At 39.8% G+C, this 23056-nt stretch overlaps 2 protein-coding genes across 2 annotated transcripts in view; both read left to right on the top strand.

Annotated features, from left to right (window-relative positions):
• The window catches only part of LOC126183474 (mucin-5AC-like), a 653654-nt gene that overhangs the window by 194084 nt on the left and 436514 nt on the right, over positions 1 to 23056 (top strand). The gene's annotated exons all lie outside the window — the stretch shown is intronic.
• Positions 1 to 23056, top strand: part of LOC126183475 (RNA-binding protein 12-like) — a 94860-nt gene that overhangs the window by 69157 nt on the left and 2647 nt on the right. Inside the window, exons 3-4 of the mRNA XM_049925493.1 lie at positions 10822 to 10965; positions 12813 to 13035. Coding sequence (XP_049781450.1) covers positions 10833 to 10965; positions 12813 to 13035 — 356 coding nt within the window. The 5' untranslated portion in view covers positions 10822 to 10832. The remainder of the gene's footprint in view (positions 1 to 10821; positions 10966 to 12812; positions 13036 to 23056) is intronic.

The following is a 23056-nucleotide window of genomic DNA, read 5'->3' as shown; positions in this document are numbered from 1 at the left end:
GCAGCACTCCGTGAAGAATGGGCTGCCATTTCCCAAAAATGCTTCCAGCACCTGATTGAATGTATGTCTGCAAGAGTGGAAGCTGTCATCAATGCTAAGGGTGGGCCAACGCCATATTGAATTCCAGTGTTACTGGTAGAGGGCACCATGAACTTGTAAGTCATTTTCAGTCAGGTGTCTGGATACTTTTGATCACATAGTGTATCAAGGAATACTACATCTGTGAGATGAATCCAGAGTGGGAAGTGGTCACTGGAATGAAGATAATCAGTAACTTCCCACTGAGTTTTATGTGTGCGGGCTGGAGAAGAGAAAGAGAGGTCTGTGGCTAAAAGTGAACCAGTAGCAACATTGAAATGTGTAGGACTGCATGTGTTGAGTTTGCACAACTTCTGAGACACCATGAGGCTATCTAAACCCAATCTCTGGGGCAAGCAGAGTTTGAATCCCACAATACATTGTGAGCATTGAAGTCTCCCAGTGGGAGAAATGGTCAGGGGAGTTGGTCTACATGATTTTTGGTGGCCTCAAAATCTATTGTTTTTTGTGTTGTTAAAAAGATAGTATAAAACAGTCCCTTAACTTCAAGTGCAACTATTCATAGATAAGTAACCAGGGTAGAGCACAGGAGTGGAATGTGTCATTGACAAACACAGCTACCCTCCCTTGACCCTTTGCCCAATCAGATCATCCTTATGGTGGAAGATATAGCCATGTAGCACAGGCACAGGGGCATAAGTAACTTTAAAATGTGTTTCTTATGAATACAAGCTCAGGGGATACTCCAGCACTAGTAGTCTGAGTTTCTTAAGTTTCTCTACATGTGTCCTGAACCCATTGATGTTCCACTGTAGTATGGGAGTCATTTTATCAGTGAATCACTTTTGTTGGGATCCAATAACAGTTGGAGACTTAATCTGGGGACTAGATGGTTGCAGGCAGACTTCATATTTCATTGTCTCCAAAGCTGAATCATTAGAACTGTCAGATGGAATGAGATCTACATGGTCTGAAAGTTTATGGCCAGTCTTCTTCTGTGATTAGCACTTCCCATTTGGTTTGTTTGCCAGAAGAGCATTCATAGAAATGTTTGTGGCACTAGTAGTGCCACTGCTGGCCCATTTACTGGAGCCTGCCAGTTGAGGTACCAGAAGCTCTAAAATGTTGGCATCTGTGGCCTTTTCTAATGCTCTGGGGGGAGCTGTGGTTTTCATTATAACAGCATCTTTACAACTGCACTGACAAATGCAGGTAATAGTGTTCACACTAACAACCTACAGTTGTGGGGAGGCATCACCTTTCTGAGTGAGATTTTTAAGAGTGGAAGGAAATGAAGTAGTGAAAATAAGAAGATAAACACTGCAGTCTCTACTCTAGACAGGGTGATCCCTAGAACAGTTTACACACTTCAGAGGAAGTGAACAAATCACTCCATTCTGGACCACTTTACCACATTTGCCACATTAAAAAAAATATTTATTACAGATGAACCCAAGAACTCCCACTTTCAGAGACATAGTAAAGTTACACAAACCATCGATTTGTTTAGGACTGATTATTGACGCCATCAATTCCCTGTATTATTTGTTGGCCAAGGAACTGCAAAGTTTCTTCAGTAAACATTATAATTTTCATGCAGATTATACAATCAAGAAAAAGTCAATTTAATTACACACCTTAATCAGGTAAACATAACTAACAATACAAATCTAGCAAGTCTGGACATCATAAGTATGAATAAAACATTCTCGGTTCTCAAGCCATGTCAGTTCGAATAAAATCCTCGAGGTTTTGATGACTATCTTCACCATCGTCGTCAGGATTTTACTGATTGCCAGGGCTGCTATGGTTTCTCACTTATATAGGCATGATGACATCATCAGCAGCCAATCAGATAGACCCAATGTGGTGTATGCATGTCAGTCGACCTGGGCAGCTAGCAGAGCTATTGGCCGTGGCAGCACTGATGACGTCAGGTGGCACCAGGGACAGTCACCACATTTGAAAATGCTGCTCCCACGTCGCACATCTGTCTTTGGCTCCTCAAAGTGCTCCATGAAGAAATTTGCGACTGCTGGAGACAGTGGTGATCCTATGGCTGTGCTGTCCATAATCTCATAATATTCATTGCAGTACAAAAAGTACATTGTCATTAGGACATGACGGAACAACTTAATGATTCCAGATGGAAAACGTTGTGCTAAAAGATCCAGCGTATCTTGTATTGGCACCCTCATAAAAAGTGACACAATGCCCAGACTAACCATTAGGTTGTTTGGGCCTGTCTTCATTCTCTGGAGTGTCTCAACAAATTTCTATGAGTTGACAATGTGGTGATCACAATGTCCCAATTTTGGTGCTAATAATCCTGCCAGATGTTTAGCAAGTCTGTAGGTGGGCGAACCGATAGCACTAACAATGTTCCTCAGAGGAACGCTTTCCTTGTGCATCTTTGGTAATCCATAAAGCCTGGGAGGTCTGGCAGCACGAGGCATCAATTTCTTCACCACTTCATCTGATAAACCAGAATCCTTTAATAACTTCCCTGTCTTTCTCACAATCGCCTGTGTGGGATCATGACTAAGCTTGCGATACGTGGCGTCTTCTAATAAATGTAGCATCTTCAGGTGGTAGGCTGCAAAGTTCAGAACAACGATGGCATTCCCTTTGACAGCTGACAAGACAACCAAGTCTTCATTCTCACATAATAACCATAAGCAACGCCATTCCTCCTGTCTAATATTAGATTTTGGTGGCTTAGCTTTCGCTAGGATATGGCTGGTAGTTAGCCTGACATCCTCAGCTGCATTGTACAAAATATTCCTAATTCACTGCTTTATTTCACTAATTATATCCAATATGGGCAGACATCATGGAGCTGGAGAAAAGTTGAGGCCTTTACTCAGTGCTGATATAGAGCCATCATCTAGTTCTTTGTTGGAAAGATTTCATAACTTGCTACACTGCTTTGACATTGCCTTGGATAAACTTGCATGTTGTTGCGCTGCTGTGGCTACATCCACTAACTCCCAATCTAATGGTGACAATGTTGATGACAAAGACAGATGACACTCAAATAGGTTCCTGGCATTATGATAAAGCTCGTACCTTGTCTGTTGTATCCGCTGTCTCACTATGGCGAGACTGGTCCTTTTCAAAATTCTGTCCATTGCAGCAGTTTGAATGTGGTGCTTGACTACTGCAAAGTGAGACATTACCTCCTTGTCCTGGCAGTACTGTAAAAATGCCAAAGAACTCAGTAGATATGATCTCTTTTTCCGCAGTTTTTCTAACAGTCTCACACTACGCATTATGTCTTCACCCATGCCTATATAAGCGAGAAACCATAGCAGCCCCGGCAGTCAGTGAACTCCTGATGATGATGATGGAGATGGTCACCAAAAGCTTGAGAATTTTATTCGAACTGACGTGGCTTTAGAACCAAGAACGTTTTATTCAAGTATGCCATCGTGAAAGACTCCGAGGAGTCATAAGTATGTACACAAGTATCTCCATTAAAGAATCCAACTTACAGCAGCACTTCACTTAGATTCACAAACAATTAATGAATTCCTCATCTTGATCAGTCATTCTGGATCATAATTACTTTGTCTGTAAAAACATATACAGACAAACTGATGGGTTAGCCATGGGATCTCCCAATGCCAGCATAATAGCTAATATTTACGTTAATCACACTGAACATCTTTTCCTCTCAACCTATCCCCAACACCTTCAAAGAATAGTCTGTTACAGAAAAAACATCAATGACATTTTACTTTTTTATAATGAGATCAATGCTCAGTTGCAACTTTATCAATGTGTTTTTCAGTTAAATACACCCAAAAATCCAGTGTATATTAGAACATCGCTCTGGCTTCACTCTCCCATTCCTGGACCTGGAAATAACTTTAGAAACCAGTAAAGTTTCTTTTAATGTATTCAGGAAATAAACAATGATTAGTTATATTATTCATTGCTCTTCAAATCAACCAAAGCAGCATAAAATGGCTCCATGCAGTGCTTCATCATGCTATTTGAATCCCATTCTCACAACAAAATTACCAGCGTGAAGTGAATATAATTAAATTCATAGCTCATGTTAGTGGTTATCAGCCAAATGTTGTCGGTGTACTCAATCAGCAGATGTGATTGAAAGCCTCACCTAACAACAATTACTAGATTATCCTCTCACTCACGAAGAAAGACAGCTTTGAAAAAAGCTGTTGTAGGTTCCTGTATGCAGATATTATATCAGATAAGATTGGTAAACAGCTTATGAAAGCAGGGATTCTACCTGCCTTCTGTGTCTCCACTAAAGTTGGATACCAATTGAAACATCATGAAACTAGAGAAAACAACTGCTACACCAGATTGACTGTAGTGATTGCTCATCAGTCTCTGTAGGCCAAACCAGCTGATCCTTTAATATACGTTTCAGAGAACACCAAGACCTGATCACTTGAAAAATAATAGTCATTCTATCTCAGATATAAACAGATTGCAATATTTTACATCTTCAGCCTGGAGGCCACATTTTAAATATTCTAGTGAAAGTTTAAATTCTCTGCAGCATTCACCATGATCGTTTGTTCACTTTGAATGAACAAACCTTTCTTAAACATACAGCTCTATTGAGAATGAGATTTTCACTCTGCAGTGGAGTGTGTGCTGATATGAAACTTCCTGGCAGATTAAAACTGTGTGCCGGACCGAGACTCAAACTCGGGACCTTTGCCTTTCATGGGCAAGAGCAAAGGTCCCGAGTTCGAGTCTCAGTCCGGCACACAGTTTTAATCTGCCAGGAAGCTTCACACAGCCCTATTGATTAATGTTTCTTTCTGAAGCAGCATCCAACTTCACCCTTCCTCTTTCTAGTTTCTGATAATTATGTGCTGCATATGTACTTTTAATGGAATGCTTTCTGGTCCGAGTTGTCAGAGATGGCAGTCGTGTGTGTGTGTGTGTGTGTGTGTGTGTGTGTGTGTGTGTGTGTGTGTGTGTGTGTGTGTGTGGGCAGGCGCGCACGTGTGCACGCAGTCTGTTCTTTCCTTATGTTGTTGATATTCCAATGTTGAGTTTCCAGTGTTTAATTCCTGATTATGGCACATTACTGCAATTTTACGAAATGTATAGCCACTCAATGGCATGCATTTACCACTTACGGCAAAAACTTTATGCGTCAGTTAGTTTTTATTCTGCACATTTTAATGGTTTTATGAACTTCTGATTATGGCATACTACTGGAGCCCTACAAAATAGCATGTGCCTCTCACTTGCGGCAAGAACCTTTTTTTTTCATTTAGGTTTTATTCTGGACAGGTCTCTCTAAGTTACTAGCTTTTTATTTAGTGGTTTTTATGACCTACCGGTATTTCTTTTGTTTCCTCATTTTAATGTGTTCATTAATCCTTTAAATTTTGCCTTATTATACTTTTCTACACACCTTTTGCATCATTTACATCACTTTATCATATGTTCTGTCCTATTTGGCATTTAAAATTGTCAGTTTGAATATAAATGGCTGAATTAGTCAGCCTCATGCCATTCACTTCCTGTCATCTTAACAGACAGACATACTATTGTCACACCAAAGTTTACAAACTCAGCTTCCTCCTTCGTGTACGCCATGCTGTGGTCTGCACTTGCTTATGGTGGTCACCTCCACCCTATCCAATCTCATGGCACTCAGGATCGAAGTATACAGCATGAGTGTTCTGGTTCTTATCTGATACCATGCCTCTTCACCTAGCTGGTTTCTCTGTTTTATTATTAGTTGTCGCCATGGCATTGCAACTTATTCCTTTCTCACTTTTCACTGTATTTACCCCAACTGCTGTTGGGCATGCAAGTGTATGTAAAGATCATTTTTAGCACACTTCTTGTGTTTGTTCTCAGTAATTGCAGCTGATGATGGGCATTTGTTAACATGAAACCAATCGTGAATTTATAAGTAAAAGCCTTACAACTGAAGCAGTGATTTCCATGCATATGCACAAGCGGCTTCTGTCTTACATGCTAAAGTAGTGTACCAAAACACTTGCATTTATAACAGTGCGTTGGGTAGGGGATATAAAGCCTCATATTTCAGCAAATGAAACCTGCCTTGATATGCTCTGGAAGTGTTGTATTACTTAATGTATCAATAAAGATATGTGATTTTACTAGTTTCCCTCTACCCATTTCATATTTTGCATGTTATTGACACCGTATTGAGCCCAGTGATATTTCAGTGTTTCTTTGGAAATATCTATAATATTCCTGCACAACACAACACCTTTGTTGCAGTTCAAAGTGTTGTATAGCTTTGTTTTCATGGTATATTCCCTGATGTATTTAACTGCCTGTAGATACTGTCAGTGACAGATATGGGAATCTTGCTGGCCATGGAAGTACCTCAACATCATTCAGACAGTTCATAGAAACACATGCAATATGTGGACAAGCATTGTCCTGTTGAAAATTGGCTACTGTCAAATTAGAGGTAACATATAAGGACACAGGATGTCTATGATGTACTGTTGTGTCTCAGGGGTCCGCCTGTCACTACCAGCCATGAGCTGGACTCATACCTGAAGGCTCCCCACACGATGACGCCAGAAGTAACACTGCTATGCCTGTCCAAAACACCAGAATAATGGAACCTCTCCCCAAATCGCCACCATACTTACTGAAGATGGTCATCCACGATGGTGGGAAACCGCAATTCATTGCTGAACAGAAGACAGCATCATTCATCAGCTGTCCACACTTCCGGGTCATGGCACCAATTGAAACACAGCTGTTTGTGATGTGGTGTCATTGGCAGCTTACACATGGAATGATAGTTCCCTAGTCCATCTGCTGTTAGTCTCTGACCAATGGTGTGGGATGATACAGAATGCTGCAGGGAATCCATTACTTGCTATGTGGCAGGCATAGATGTGAAGCAGTTATGATGTGCTCAGTGTACAATATGGCAATCCTACCTTGTGGTGGTCAGATGTGGTCAACTGGAACCTAAATGACAAATATACTTGCCCTCACTTCTCACATGCAGTCCAACATAGGACCACAGTCACATCTTAATGTCCCACATATCTGAATATTGCTTAATTTGACCAGCTGGTCAAATGGAGACACATAATGAGACACCTTTCAATCTCTGTCTGGTGCTGATAATGCTGTCGTACATGAGTATGCAGTATCTCTGTGTCCTTCACAGTGATCACTCAATATCTGATGCTGTTCATGCCCCTTACATATCCTACCATGCCTAGTAACAACACTAAGCACAGACAATACTAAGGCACTCTAGAAGTTTTTCTACCTTTCACAGAGAATTGCAGCTATGATCATGGTTCTGAAGTATGTGAGCGAGCCAGTACAAAATGTGCCAAATAATTTTCCTCTAGAAAGAAGAGTGTTGGAAAATGGTAACTAGCAGTCACGACATCCATTATAGCAGAAGAGTTACAAGTAGAATAACAACTCACATATCCATCAGTGGTGTATGTGTACAAAGTTACATTGACATCCAACCATGTCTCATGGGTGTTTCACTTTTTTTGTCAGATAATGTGTATATCCAGAATAAGAGTGCAACCTGTATTAATCACTGTGGCACATCAATAATGATTATTCTATATTCTGAAGATGCTATTTTGTTGTGTATGCTCCCTCCTTTTCGTAACATGACACTCTGCATTCTTTTAGTTAGATAGGATGAAAACCAGTTACAAGCAAGATTTATGATGATTGATTGGTAGTGTTAATGTTCATATCACGTGGCGTACCATTGCAGAATTATAACAACATTGTAGCAGTGTAGATTATTAAAGAAAACAGACAAAATGCTTGAGGTATACATACAAGGTGTGATAAAAAAGTAAAGGAATTTTTTTTTTTTCTTGAAGAATCTTTGTTTGTTCATCAATATCAACTTTGTCCCCTTCAAAGTAATCCCCCTCAGATATAATACACTTGTACCAGAGCTTTTTCCAAACTTGGAAACACTTCTGGAACTCACTTTTCGTTATGGTTTCTAGCTCCTTTAGCAATTTTATTTTTATGTCATCAAAGGTGGCAAAATGACGTCCTTTAATGCATCTCTTCATTCTCAGGAATAGAAATAAGTCATAGGCAGCCATGTCCAGTGAGTATGGTGGCTGAGGCAACATACAGGTTTTGTTTCTTGCCAAAAAAAGTCATGAACAAGCATTGTGGTGTAAGCAGGAGCATTATCATGATGCAATTTCCACAAGTGCTTTTGCCACAATTCTGGTCTTTTTATTCGAACTGTTTCACACAGATGGCACATAACGTCCATGTAGTATTTCTTACTGAATGTACAACCATAAGGCAGGAATTCATGATGCACCATCTCATTGTAACCAAAGAAAACTGTGAGACAAACCATCACAATTGATTGAACTTGAATTTCTTTCAGTCTTAGTTCTTCAGGCAGTTTCCATTGGGACAACTGGGCCTTGGTTTCAGCATTGTACCCATATACACATGTTTTGTCACCTGTTATAACTTTCTTTAGAAGTTCTGGATCATTGTTGACTTCATTCAGCAATTCCTGACTGATGTCTTCGCAATGTCGTTTCTGGTCAGAATTAAACAATTTCAGAACATACTTCGCTGCTACACGTTTTATGCCCAAAACATCTGAAAAAATTGCTTTGCATGAGCCAAAAGATATACCAACATAATTAGCAACCTCTTTGATGGTGATTCAGTGATTTTTTAGAAAAATTCTCTATACTTCTTCCACATTGTTGTCAGTAATTGATGTGCTCGGGCATCCAGGGTGGTCGTTGTCTTCAGCATCTTCTCGACTTTCTATGAAACATTTATACCACTCATAAACTCTTGTCTTACTCATAGTAGGTTCACCAAAAGCCACAGTCAACATTTTGAATGTGATGCTGCACTTTATTCCATTTGTAAAACAAAATTTAATGCGGATTCTTTGATTAATCTTTTTCAAAAGTACAAATTCATCGAGCACTCAAAAAAATTTATATCTTTTTGACTGTGAACAATAAACTAAATATTCAAAACAACTAACAATGCAAACATACATCAGGAATATTTGTAGCAACAAGATAAAAAAGTTTGAAAAGAAGATGTATAAAGCCTGCAAAATTAAAAAAAAAAAACTTTTATTAGTTTACAGAATGCAGACAGAAGCACTAATATTATAAGGGCTTGTAATCTGGATTATTATTTTCTGAGCTGTGATGTTGAATTACATTGTGAAATGTAATGTAGTCAATCATCCAATGTTTTTCAGAATGGCAGCTCAGCTGACCATAAGCAGTACAGGATAACAAAGAAGTTGCTCAAAAATGAACATACATTTCTTTATCAAATACTAGCTGAATACACTGTGTTGCTCAGGTATCTGTTTGCTCCAGTCTTCTTCTCCTCTCTCTGCCCACTTCCTCCTCCCCAACCTCTCTGACCATTTCCTCCTTCCTCTGTGATTGTCTGTCTCCTCCTCCCACTCTCTATGTCTGTCACCTCCTCCTACTCCTTCTCTCTGTCCATTTCCTCCCCCACCTTCACTCTGTCCATATCCTCCTCCTCCTCCCCCCTCTGTCTATCTGATCCTCCCCCCTCTGTGTCCACCTGCTATTCACCCTCTCTCTGTCCATCTCCAACTTCCCCATCTCTCTGCCCAACTCCTCCTCGCCTCCCCCACTGTGCATCTTCTGCTCTCCCTCTCTGTTCATCTCCCCCTCACCGCTTTCTCTCCTGATCTCTTCCTCCCATCTCCTCCTCTCCTTTCTCTGTCCATCTCCCCCCCCCCCCCATATCTCCCTCTGTCTCCTGCTCTCCCCTCACCCTGTCCATCTCATACTCTGCTCTCTCTGTCCCCATCTCCATCTCTGTCCATATCCTCTTGCCCCTCTCCCTGTCCATCTGCTCCTCTGCTCTCTGTCCATACATCTCCTCCTCTTTCCTTTATTTCTGCCTTTCACCCCTCTCTGTCCATCACCTCATTTCCCCTTCCTGTCCCATTTCCCCCTCCCCATATCTCTGTCCATCTCCTCTTCCTCGTACTCTTTCCATCTCCTCCTCCCCCTTCTCTCTCCATGTTATCACCCCCATGCTGATAGGTGGTTGCTGGCTCTTACCTCCACAGTATTTATTTCAGATAGTAAGTATACTAAGTTTGGATCAAATCAATTCAGGAGTTTAGGAGGGGCTTTTACCCATGACTTTGCACATGTTCACACATGTCACATATGTTTAAAATGTATTTAACATGTTGCACACATATTTGTGCACATATTTCACTTGTATCTCTAGCGAATTTTGCCTTGCAGTTTCATTTTCATGCAGCTCAATGTTTATGACCCCATATCTCTTTAACTGTGTGTCATACAGTGCATGCAGTGGTATATGAGAATACTGTCTGCAAAATACGTTGCAAATAGAATTAGTAGTAAAAAAGTAATAAATTAAAAGGTCATGCTGATGCTTCAGTTTTACTGCCTGAACAGTGAAAATGTAGGAAGCGATAAACGTTTTCCTCCTTTTTTTTTTGGGGGGGGGGGGGGGGGGGGGGGGGGAGGGGGGGGGGGTCGGCAAGGAAAAAAAAATCATAAAAGTTTGAAATTATATGTAAAGTTGGCTGCAAGTCACTAAATGCTCTCATTTTCAAATATTGGATGAATATACTCTAGCTATTTGTGCATCATGGGCTTCACTACTTTTTCACTTCCACCCCAATCCCTTTGAGAGGTAGATGGCTTTTACACCCACAGTGGTTCTTTCTAGACAGTTGAAACTGATCCCAACATTTTCCCTTACTAAATTCTGTTTCAGGACCTATTACAATGATGAGGCAGGGAAGAACAAGTACGAGACCAAGGCCTCTTGACTTTGGTGACCCAAGAACTCCGATGGCTTGGCAGCATAGGAATCTCAACTACCAACACCAGAATGTATATTCAGAAAACTCAGGGGCAGGTTTGTACCACTTGTCCTCCAGATAAACAGTTTTCCATTTTTTATTCCATGTGCTATGTGTAAGTTAATGAAAATTATGGAGAAGGAACTTTATGATGGAGACTGGGAGAATTGAATAGACAGGCATATTACTTTGTATGTATTCTGAACCTTTTCATTTTGAAAAAAAAGAAATCTTGCATCATTCACACCAGAAAGGAGTCTGTAAATCACAGAGTAGGTGCACCATGTCACACTTTTTCATTATGTTTCATGAATTAAAACCACATGCACAAGTCACATGCTTTCTATAATTTTGCATGTCTCAGAGCTGAAGTGGGTATTACTATCAGTATATTAAATAATGATAGTACAACTTTCCCCTGTTTCTCATGCTTAAGGTAAGTATTATGAAGGATTTTAAGGAAAGATATGATGAAGTGTTCCTGGTAGGTTGGTAGATGTCTTCCAAAATATGAAGTGATACCCTACCATCAAATCAAGAACCAAAGAAAAAAAAATAATAATAAAATAAACCAGAAAAAACAGCCCTTGTTAAACTGAAATGTAAAAGAGTGAAATGTGTTGTATAAAGGTGAACTGGATGTAAAAAAAAAAAAAAAAATGAAAAAACTGATGCTTTATCAGAAAACATGTACTTTTTTTAAATGAGAAGAGTGCAGTTCACCCTAAACTCAGATTCAAAAGTAACAACAAAATTAAAAAAGAAACTTCCTGCCAAATTAAAACTAAGTGCCAGACCAAGAGACAGACTCGGGCCCTTCAGTTCTCATAGACAAGTGTTCGTTCAGTTAAAGTCTCAGTCTGGCACACAGTTTTAATCAGCTGGGAAGTTTCATATCAGTACACACTCCACTGCAGAGTGAAAAATTTGTTTTGGAAATATCCCACAGGCTGTGGCTAAACCATGTCTCCATGATATCCTTTCTTCCGGGAGTACTCATCCTGTAAGTTTGACAAGAGAACTTCTGTGAAGTTTGGAAGGCAGGAGATCAGGTATTGGTGGAAATATAGCTGTGAGGATGAGTCATGAGTTGCTCTTGGGTAGCTCAGTCAGTAGAGCACTTGCCTATGAAAGGCCAAGGTCATAAGTTTCATATCAGTGCTCAGTGTACTGCATAGTGAAAAAGTCATTCTAGAAAATTAAAAATGCACATGGACCTAGAGCATATAGAACAAACTCTAAAAAACATAAATATTTGCCAGAAATGAAGAATCTCATCCAATATAAGATAGGGTCTGAAGGCTCTAATCTGATTATGCTAAATAAATAAATAGAGAAATATAAGAAGACTTTAAGAATAATCTGTAATAAAATTCTAAATGGCAAAATACTATTATGTTTAGCAAAACTATTAAAACTGGGTTACATATAAGAATAATATTGGTATCATTGGAAATGAAATGAGCTAATCAAAAAGAAAGAAAGCTACCAGCAACATGGAAAAGGTGTAAATCATACACAGTGTAAATTTTGGATCACTGAAATGTTGTACATGTTTCAAGTATGGTGGGTAAACTGTTGTATTGCAGCATTTAGATGCTTTTCACTTCTAAAAATTTTTTTGAGTATTTTGTCATGTACAAATTGTGGAAACTAAAGATTTAACAAGTTAACTAATTCCATCATTCAGTATTCCAACCAAGGCTTATAATAATAATAATAATAATAATAATAGTTCTTATTGTTATTAGTGTTATTATTATGTTACTGTTATTATTCAAATTAGTAAGATAATATGATCTTGTTACAGTGGTAATATGAAATAAAAAATAAAATAAATGAAATAAGTAAATAAATAAACTTCCTGCTGTGATGTATCATGCTTGTTCTGTTATTATTGCAGTTCATTCAGTGAAAGAGGTAGCAGGAATTTACCGTGAACCCAGTTTAGATCCTTACACTCAAACTGCAGCAACACACAATGCATCAAAGGACTTACACTACATGGTCCAGCCACAAATGCAGTCAAAATCTGTTCCTCCAAGCACAGATATAAGCTCATCCAGCTCTTGCAGTGATGAACCAGACACAGAATCATGCCAGAAGTACAATGGAACTGTACCTGTGTAAGTAGGTTTCCTTGATGGACAATATCATTGTCTCTGTGTTGTAATTTTGAGTAACAACATTAGTATTAAATAATTAAAATTCAAGTCAGAATTTCTCAAGTGATTATACCATAAAAAATAAATTCATACAATAAGATATTTATCTATTTGTTAGTGCAGAAAGATATTGCAATATGTAAGTTGTTGAATACAGAATGGAAAATAATCAGATTGCATAAACTGAATAAAACCTGATGAAAATTAATTAAATCTAATGAGTAGTTCTATGTGGACAATATTGATTCAAACATCAGTTAAGATTTCATGTTAGATTCACTTAGTTCATTAAGGTAATGTCTGGTATGAGGAAAACATGAAATCTACCATAATAAAAAAAATATAGATTCATACACCTAAATCCATATTCTGCAAACCACTGTAACCTTTGCATCCCATTCATATATGGAGTGTGGCAAGAATGATTGCTCAAATGCCTCTGTGCAGTTTCTGTGGGAGTCCCTGTAAGGACAGCGAGCCAGTTCTTGAAATTTGGAAGCTGGCTTCCCCAGAAAATTGATGTCTTTTTCCAAGTGTCCAACAGATCACTTTTTCCAGCATTTCTCTGATGCTCTCTTGTGGATCCAACAAAACAATGGCCATTTGTGCTCCCCTTTTTTGTATAAATTCAGTATTTCCTGTTAGTGTTAGTTGGTACTGATCCCACACACTTAAGCAATATTCTAAAATGGTACACACAAGCATTTTGTAAGCTTTTTCCCAGTAGCCAGCTAGTGAACTGATGTCTGCCATCTGCTTTACTTATGACTGAGCTTATGTGCTCATTCCCTTTCGTATCCACACAAATTGTTACACCCAGATGTTTGTGCTGGTGGACAGTTGTGACACATTGATAATATAGTCATCTTTGCATCTTGTGAAATACACATATTAAGATTTCTGAACATGTGAAGCAAGTTCCTAATCTTTGCACCATTTTGATAGTGTATCAAAATGTGACTGAATATTTGTGCAGTTTATTTATTTATTTATTTATTTTTTCTGATAGTGCTTCATTGTAGACAACTGAGACATCTGCAGAAAAGTATGAGGTTCCTATTAATATTGTCTGCTAGGTCATTAATATACAACATGAACAGTAAGGGTCACAACACACTGCCTTGGGGGATGCCAGAAGGTACTTCTACATCTGCCAAGGCATCCCCATCCAAGAAAAAGTGCTGTGTCCTATAGTCCAGTTACAAATTTCATTTTATACTCCCTAAAACTGTGATTTTTGTTAATAAACATTGGTGTGGTACTGGGTCAAATGTTTTTTGGAAGTCAAAAAATACTTCAGCTACATTATTACCTTGCTTCATAGCTTTTAGGATCTTATATATCCATTTTTTTAAAAATGAGGACTGTTGGGTTCTCCTCATTTTTGTATAAACTAGAGTTGCAAAACAGGAATACCTAAACCTGGCAGCTAAACCTATGTCACACCTGTAGCACATTATGTTCTGTGTGAATCTTACAGTGCTTGTTTCCAGAAGAAAATGGAATCTATATTTTTATTCCACAAACCACCCTACTATGAGTAGTGGATGGTATATTACATGTTACTATCTTCCCACACTCTCCCAAACCAGACCACCAACTTCTATTCCTTACACAAATGATGATGGGAAAAACTAACGTTAGCAGCTGAAGTGACTCTTCGTCTGTATGAAGCCATGCACTTGTGTCATTTTTTTCTTGATAAGACATCCACAGCTGTTGTATATATTATCAATCATGAATATACACTCCTGGAAATGGAAAAAAGAACACATTGACACCGGTGTGTCAGACCCACCATACTTGCTCCGGACACTGCGAGAGGGCTGTACAAGCAATGATCACACACACGGCACAGCGGACACACCAGGAACCGCGGTGTTGGCCGTCGAATGGCGCTAGCTGCGCAGCATTTGTGCACCGCCGCCGTCAGTGTCAGCCAGTTTGCCATGGCATACGGAGCTCCATCGCAGTCTTTAACACTGGTAGCGTGCCACGACAGCGTGGACGTGAACCGTATGTGCAGTTGACGGACTTTGAGCGAGGGCGTATAGTGGGCATGCGGGAGGCCGGGTGGACGTACCGCTGAATTGCTCAACACGTGGGGCGTGAGGTCTCCACAGTACATCGATGTTGTCGCCAGTGGTCGGCGGAAGGTGCACGTGCCCGTCGACCTGGGACCGGACCGCAGCGATGCACGGATGCACGCCAAGACCGTAGGATCCTACGCAGTGCCGTAGGGGACCGCACCACCACTTCCCAGCAAATTAGGGACACTGTTGCTCCTGGGGTATCGGCGAGGACCATTCGCAACCATCTCCATGAAGCTGGGCTACGGTCCCGCACACCGTTAGGCCGTCTTCCGCTCACGCCCCAACATCGTGCAGCCCGCCTCCAGTGGTGTCGCGACAGGCGTGAATGGAGGGACGAATGGAGACGTGTCGTCTTCAGCGATGAGAGTCGCTTCTGCCTTGGTGCCAATGATGGTCGTATGCATGTTTGGCGCCGTGCAGGTGAGCGCCACAATCAGGACTGCATACGACCGAGGCACACAGGGCCAACACCCGGCATCATGGTGTGGGGAGCGATCTCCTACACTGGCCGTACACCACTGGTGATCGTCGAGGGGACACTGAATAGTGCACGGTACATCCAAACCGTCATCAAACCCATCGTTCTACCATTCCTAGACCGGCAAGGGAACTTGCTGTTCCAACAGGACAATGCACGTCCGCATGTATCTCGTGCCACCCAACGTGCTCTAGAAGGTGTAAGTCAACTACCCTGGCCAGCAAGATCTCCGGATCTGTCCCCCATTGAGCATGTTTGGGACTGGATGAAGCGTCGTCTCACGCGGTCTGCACGACCAGCACGAACGCTGGTCCAACTGAGGCGCCAGGTGGAAATGGCATGGCAAGCCGTTCCACAGGACTACATCCAGCATCTCTACGATCATCTCCATGGGAGAATAGCAGCCTGCATTGCTGCGAAAGGTGGATATACACTGTACTAGTGCCGACATTGTGCATGCTCTGTTGCCTGTGTCTATGTGCCTGTGGTTCTGTCAGTGTGATCATGTGATGTATCTGACCCCAGGAATGTGTCAATAAAGTTTCCCCTTCCTGGGACAATGAATTCACGGTGTTCTTATTTCAATTTCCAGGAGTGTATATGTGCACCATTGATGAACCCATCCATTGACTTTATCAGTGATCACATTTGATGGCCTCCCAATACACTGTTTGTATTTAATGTCGGTTCCCCCTTATGCAGACTTCTTAATGACCTTGTGCACTTTGCAGTTTTTAATTGTGCAATTTATATACACCTTCTGTAACTTTTCGTTCAGAGCCTCCTTCACCAAGAATTCAGTAACAGCATGTGTGGGTCCCCAGAATATTTTGAATCTTTGTGGATTTCAAAACTTTAGGACCACTCAGAATTTAGAAGAGCCTGAAAAGATAATGACTTCAGTGTGTTGCACAACATCATCCAAAAGGGAATGGGAGTTAATGCGATCTTTCTCAAAATGCACACAGAAACAGTGAATTCTTTACTGACCTATGATATTTTTGTGACTGTGCCCAAAGAAACAGCCCAGGTGATCAAAGCACAGCCAGTCTGAATCCCAGATTCCATTCATATTTCATATAAAATCTTAAAACTGTGAGGGTGAGCTTCAATTTTGACAAAAGCTTACAACCACACCTTTTTCCAGATGGAACCAAAATTGGCTGTGTCAGTATCAAAGAATACAGCTGCAAGAGTGCATCTGTTTCAATATTATTACATGATGAAGCAATAGTACCTCCAGTCAAAGAACATCTTCATATAACTGCTTAAGAAGATAGTCTTGAAGTTTATAGCTAGATTATTCTGCTCCATTATCAGAGAAAAGTCGGATCCCATGAAAAGGGTTGTTACACTATGTCACTATGTAGCTATGAAGGAATAACACTAGAAATGATGATCAGCTACCAACCTACATGTATAATGGTAATGCAGATTCTCATTAATTGCATTCAGACTGGATTCAATGGTGCCATGCCCATCATAATTTTAAACCAAATAGAGGCATCAGTCCAGGAGGCTATCCCATGCAAGTAATGCCCAACAACTTATTGGAATATTTTTGACCTGAAAAGAGGCTATGTTACCACTCCTAAGAACAGCATCATTGCTATCTATATGAAAGTGGTTTACAATGGTCCTCCCCAATTTGTTTTACTGATTATTCTTCACTGAAAGATATTTTCACTGGGAAAATAGAGAAACTTTCTCAGGTCACTTGAACTAGGAAAGTAGTGTGCCATGTTCATTATTTGTGTACTGATTTTATTCCCAGCCCCACAACTGTTGAATATCAGTAGCAACTAATGATCAAGAAGCTGGAAGAGTGGGCATGGGCTAAAGATTTCAGTTGATCATAAGAGAAACCTGTGCATGCACTTTTAATATTCATAACTGTTTTAATTTTCCTAAAATAGGGCTGTAAGACACTTTCTTAATTTAAGAAAAAGTATGTGGAATGCCTATTATGAAATAAGTGTCTCAGATGCCATGAATATTTTACTGACAGGATCTGGGCTGAAAACTAGTCCTGCTTCACACAGTTTTCATGTTATTTGCGAATCACTTACAGCTGCTCTATGAGTGATGAGCACATCTTTTTTTTTAAAAAAAAAAAAGTTCCTTCTTGGTACTGTCTACAACAATGTCATCAAACTGGGCATGGGAGCATACGAAACAAGTCCTGTATCTAGCTTGCAATGGTTGTTCAATAAGTAATGCAACACATTTTTCATCTCAAAGCAGGATGGTTTTATTCATGATTTAAGTTCACCATATTGTTCTCCAGTTCTTTGGCTACAAAACCCTTTGTTAAACATAATCTCTGTTCAGTTATACAGCCTTATGCCATCTTAATGTGAGAGCCTATATGTGTCATGGTACCACTCTGCTGGTGTGCGTCTTAGCCAAGTTATTGCTACAGTGATAATTTCCCCATCATTGCTTTAGTGCTTTCCACAGATCAATTTTTTGTGGACCAGTGAGATGGAAAATCTGGGCTGTAGGGCAGATGAGGAAGAACAGTCCATCAAAGTTTTCTCAAAATAGACTTCAGAATCATTTCACCATGAGAGATGCCATGACTTTATCAGCTGAGGGTACCGTTTGGAACTTCTTCATCAGAGGAAATGTTGTATGGTGCCACTCCATGGATTGCTGTTTAGTCTCAGGTTAAAAGTGGTGAACCCATGTTTCAATCACCTGTGACAATGTTTGGCAAGATATTGTCACTGTTAGGCTCATAACAAGCATGAAAAATGGTACAGATGTTCCATCTTTTCTCTGTATGCTATGACACAGATGTTCCTTCTTTTCTCTTTATGCTCTTCAGTTATGTGTTGAGGAACCGAGCTAGTGCAAATTTTGAATACACAAACAACTGTGTCACTACTACCAACAGAGATGTCAACATGTGCATTGATTTGCTTGATTGTTATTTATCAGTCACCTGGAATAAGAGTGTTCATACTTAGGAAACATTGCAGGAATTACAGCTGTGTGTGAGTGGTCTGTGTGTGGATCAGACTGACTTCTTTTCCTGGTTATGTTGACAATATATGCTTCACTGTGCTTTTATCCACTGTGCAGTGAGTGTAGACATTCTGTAAATGCCTGTAATTATTAATGATGGTCTGGTTTTCTGTGAAAAGAAATTCAGTGCCTGCTCTTTGCTTGGACTGGGTATAGTGCTGCCATCTACCAGGAGTTTCTGGAAATATATGAGATGAAATAGGAATGTTTAAAGTTACAATTTTTTGAACTAAAACAGGCCTAGAAAAGAAGTGTTGCTTTACTTGTTGAGTGCCCCTCATATTTTGATGCTGTCAAGTGCCCTTTTGTCACCCAAATACAGCCTTTCATGGTGTGAGAAGCATACAGAATCTGGTAACTATCAACAGAGATGTCAACATGTGCATTGATTTGCTTGATTGTTATTTATCAGTCACCTGGAATAAGAGTGTTCATACTTAGGAAACATTGCAGGAATTACAGCTGTGTGTGAGTGGTCTGTGTGTGGATCAGACTGACTTCTTTTCCTGGTTATGTTGACAATATATGCTTCACTGTGCTTTTATCCACTGTGCAGTGAGTGTAGACATTCTGTAAATGCCTGTAATTATTAATGATGGTCTGGTTTTCTGTGAAAAGAAATTCAGTGCCTGCTCTTTGCTTGGACTGGTTATAGTGCTGCCATCTACCAGGAGTTTCTGGAAATATATGAGATGCAATAGGAATGTTTAAAGTTACAATTTTTTGAACTAAAAGAGGTCTAGAAAAGACATGTTGCATTACTTATTGAGTGCCCCTCATATTTTGATGCTGTCAAGTGCCCTTTTGTCACCCAAATACAGCCTTTCATGCTGTGAGAAGCACATAGAATCTGGTAACTCCCACCATCTGCTACTAACCCTTAGGGAAATGGCAGCAACGGATACGAAAGGACACCAGGTGCTCTCAGTATGTATACCTGGGGGATCATTCAACATGCTGAAGAGGCTATTCCAGCAGCCATTGGGGGTACAGGGTGCAAGCAGTTGCAGATTGTGGCACATGTTGGAACCCATCAGAGGCTGCTACTCACGTAGCTCACTGTGTGTGGGGAGCACACAAAGGTTTTTTAGATTAGGTGACTCTCTATCCAATCCACATAGTGATAGCTGTAAGCAATCCATGAATATCAGTGTAAGATTGAAAGAAATGCCTCCACAGGCCAGTGTATTACAATCCTACTGGTTAACTGCTGAAGCATTTGTAACAGAGTGCCAGAGTTAGAAGTGCTCCTGAAAAGTGGTGAAATCTTAAAAAATACTACATGCAGAAAGCTGATTGAAAACTAAACTTGATACCAATAAGATTTTTGGGGAAAATTTGAGTGTATATGGAAAGGATAGCCTAGATGGAAATGAAGGTGGTGTATTTGTTGCAGTAGACGTGTGAGATTTTCTGGGCAAGACTCAGTATCAGGGGAGATCATAAAATGGTAACCGGATCCTTCTATCACCCACCAGACTCATCTCCTGATGTAACCAAAAACTTCAGAGAAAACCTCAGTTCACTTGTACGTAAGTTCCTGTAATCATTGGTGGAAACTTTAATAATCCAACAATCAACTGGGAAAAGTTTTGTTAGTGGTGGGTGTGATAAGATAACCTGTGAAACATTACTAAACACCTTCTTTGAAAACTGCTTAGAAAAGATAGTTCAGAACACCACTCATGATGGAAATGTATTGGATATAATGGCAACAAATAGACCTGATCTTTTTGAGGATGTCCACATTGAAACTGGTACCACTGACCATGATGTGATTGTGGTACCACTGAATACCAATGTACAAAGGGCAACTAAAACAAGCAGAAAGATATATATGTTCAGTAAAATAGATAAAAAAATCAGTAGTTTCATATGTCAGTGAGGAACTTGAAACTTTCAGCATGGGGCAGGAGCATGTAGAGGAACTATGGCTCAGTTTTAAAAGAATAGTTGACCATGCACTGGACATATGTGTATTCAGTAGAATGGTTCATAATTGGGGGCACCCTCCATAGAATAAAGCCTCTGTAAAGAAACTTCTAAAAAAAAAAAAAAAACAACAGAGACTACTGCATAATAGGTTTAAAACAAAGCATAGAACTATGGATAGAGAGATGCTGAATGAAATGGATTTAGCTATCAAGTTAGCAATGCATGAAGCCTTCAGTGAATACCATAACAGAATATTTTCAAATGATCTTTCACAAAAACTAAAGTAATTCTGGTCATATGTAATGGCTTTTAGTGGTGCAAAAGTTGGTGTACAGTCCCTTCAAATGAAATGGGAACAGGAGTTGAGGGTCGCAAAGCAACAGCTGAAATGCTTTACTTAGTTTTCAGATGTTCCATTACAAAGGAACCCAGGAGTATTGCCCCAATCGAATACTCATACCACTGAAAAGATGAGTGAAACGGTACTAGGGTCAGTGGTGTTCAGAAACAGCTGAAATCATTAAAACTGAACAAAGCTCCAGCACCTAATGAAATCCCTATCAGGTTCTATATTGAATTTTTGGCTAAATTAGCCTCTCTTTTAACTATAATCTATTGTAGAACCCCAAACAAAAAACCATGTCCAGTAGTTATCGGAAAGCACAGGTAACATCTGTCTACAAGAAGGGTAGTAGGAGTGATCCACAAAACTACTGTCCAGTATCTTTGACACTGATTTGTTGTAGAATCTAAGAACATATTCTGAGCTCAAGAATAATGAGATATCTTGAACAAAATGCCCTCCTTCATGCTAACCAGCATGGAGTCTGAAAACATCGATCACATGAAACTCGACTCTCACTTTTCTAGGACACAGCATGTTATCTTGGAAGGAGAGTCATTGTCATATGTAGAAGTAACTTTCGACGTGCCCCACAGGAGTGTATTGGGACCATTGCTGTTCATGTTGTGTGTTAATAACCTTGCAGACAATATTAATAGTAACATCAGGCTTTTTGCAGATGGTGCAGTTATCTGTAATGAAGTACTGTGTTAAAGAAGCTGCATAAATATTCAGTCAGATCTTGATAAGAGTTCAGAATGATGCAAAGATTGGCAACTTGCTTTAAATGTTCAGGAATGTAAAACAGTGTAAGTCACAAAATGAAAAAAAAGTTGTATCCTATGACTACAATATCAGTGAGTCACAGTTAGAATCTGCCAACTCATACAAATACCGGAGTGTAACACTTCACAGTCACATGAAATGGAATGATCACGAAGGCTCAGTGTGGGTAAAGCAGGTGGTAGACTTCAGTTTATTGGTAAAATATTGGGGAAGTGCAATCAGTATGCATAGGAAATTGCTTACAGATGACTCATGTGTCCATTCTAGAATATTGTTCAAGTGTGTGGGACCTGTACCAAATAGGCCTAACAGGAGATATTGAATGTATATGGAAAAGGGTGGCACAAACATTCACAGGTTTGTTTGATCTGTGGGTGAGTGTTACAGTGATTCTGAAGTAACTGGAGTATTGGACTCTTGAATATAAATGTAAACTCTCTTGAGAAAGTCTACTAACAAAGTGTCAAGAACCAGCTTCAAATGATGACTCTAGGAACATACTACAAGCCCCTACATATCACTCACATAGGGATCGCGAGGACAAGACTAGAATAATTACAGAATGCACAGAAGCATTCACACAATTGCCCTTCCCACACTCCATATATGAATTGAACAGAAAGAAACCATAATAACTAGTGCAATGGGACAGATCATCTGCCATGTACTTCAGGGTGGTTTGCAGAGTATGGATGTGGGTGAATAAATTGTTGCTTATCTGCAGGCCAAGTGTACCACTGCCCCTCATGATCCAAAATATCTAGCGCTGGAGAAAGTCATTTGATACTTAACGTGGCCCAGGCTAATCCCAGACATGGTGGACTTCAGCAAGCTGTGCACTGCACAAAGCTTTTCCTAGAATACATTTTTTACTGTCTGGCCAGTGCACATCTCCTCCTAGCCTCATAGGAATGATGTAGTAATCCTTATACAACTTCATTTTGCATGTATCCCATTAGGCATGTATGTACAACCCTAATAAATAGACTGATTGGAATACAGTATCTGTTATATACCATTCTTTATGCAGCAATTTTTAACACTCTGAATTTCACATATGAACACTCCCCCATACCCCACTTCACTTATTGTCAAATGACCTGTTAGTTTTGGGTAATAATGGTATGAGTGTAAAACCTCTTCTGAAATGTTGTCTTATTTCAAGGCTCCTCCCTAGTTTGATTGGTGAGGATTTAAATTTGTCTCAGGGTGGTTGGCTTGTTCTATAGTTTACATGATCAACAAGCCAGATGTGTTATTATTGTAACACATATTGAGCCTTCTTAATATCTTTTAAACAATTATACCTAAGCTTTT

This window comes from Schistocerca cancellata, chromosome 4 (genome assembly GCF_023864275.1).
Source record: "Schistocerca cancellata isolate TAMUIC-IGC-003103 chromosome 4, iqSchCanc2.1, whole genome shotgun sequence".
Taxonomy (NCBI): domain Eukaryota; kingdom Metazoa; phylum Arthropoda; class Insecta; order Orthoptera; family Acrididae; genus Schistocerca; species Schistocerca cancellata.
The sequence above is the reverse complement of the archived record's forward strand: the minus strand, read 5'-3'. Positions and strand labels throughout refer to the sequence as shown.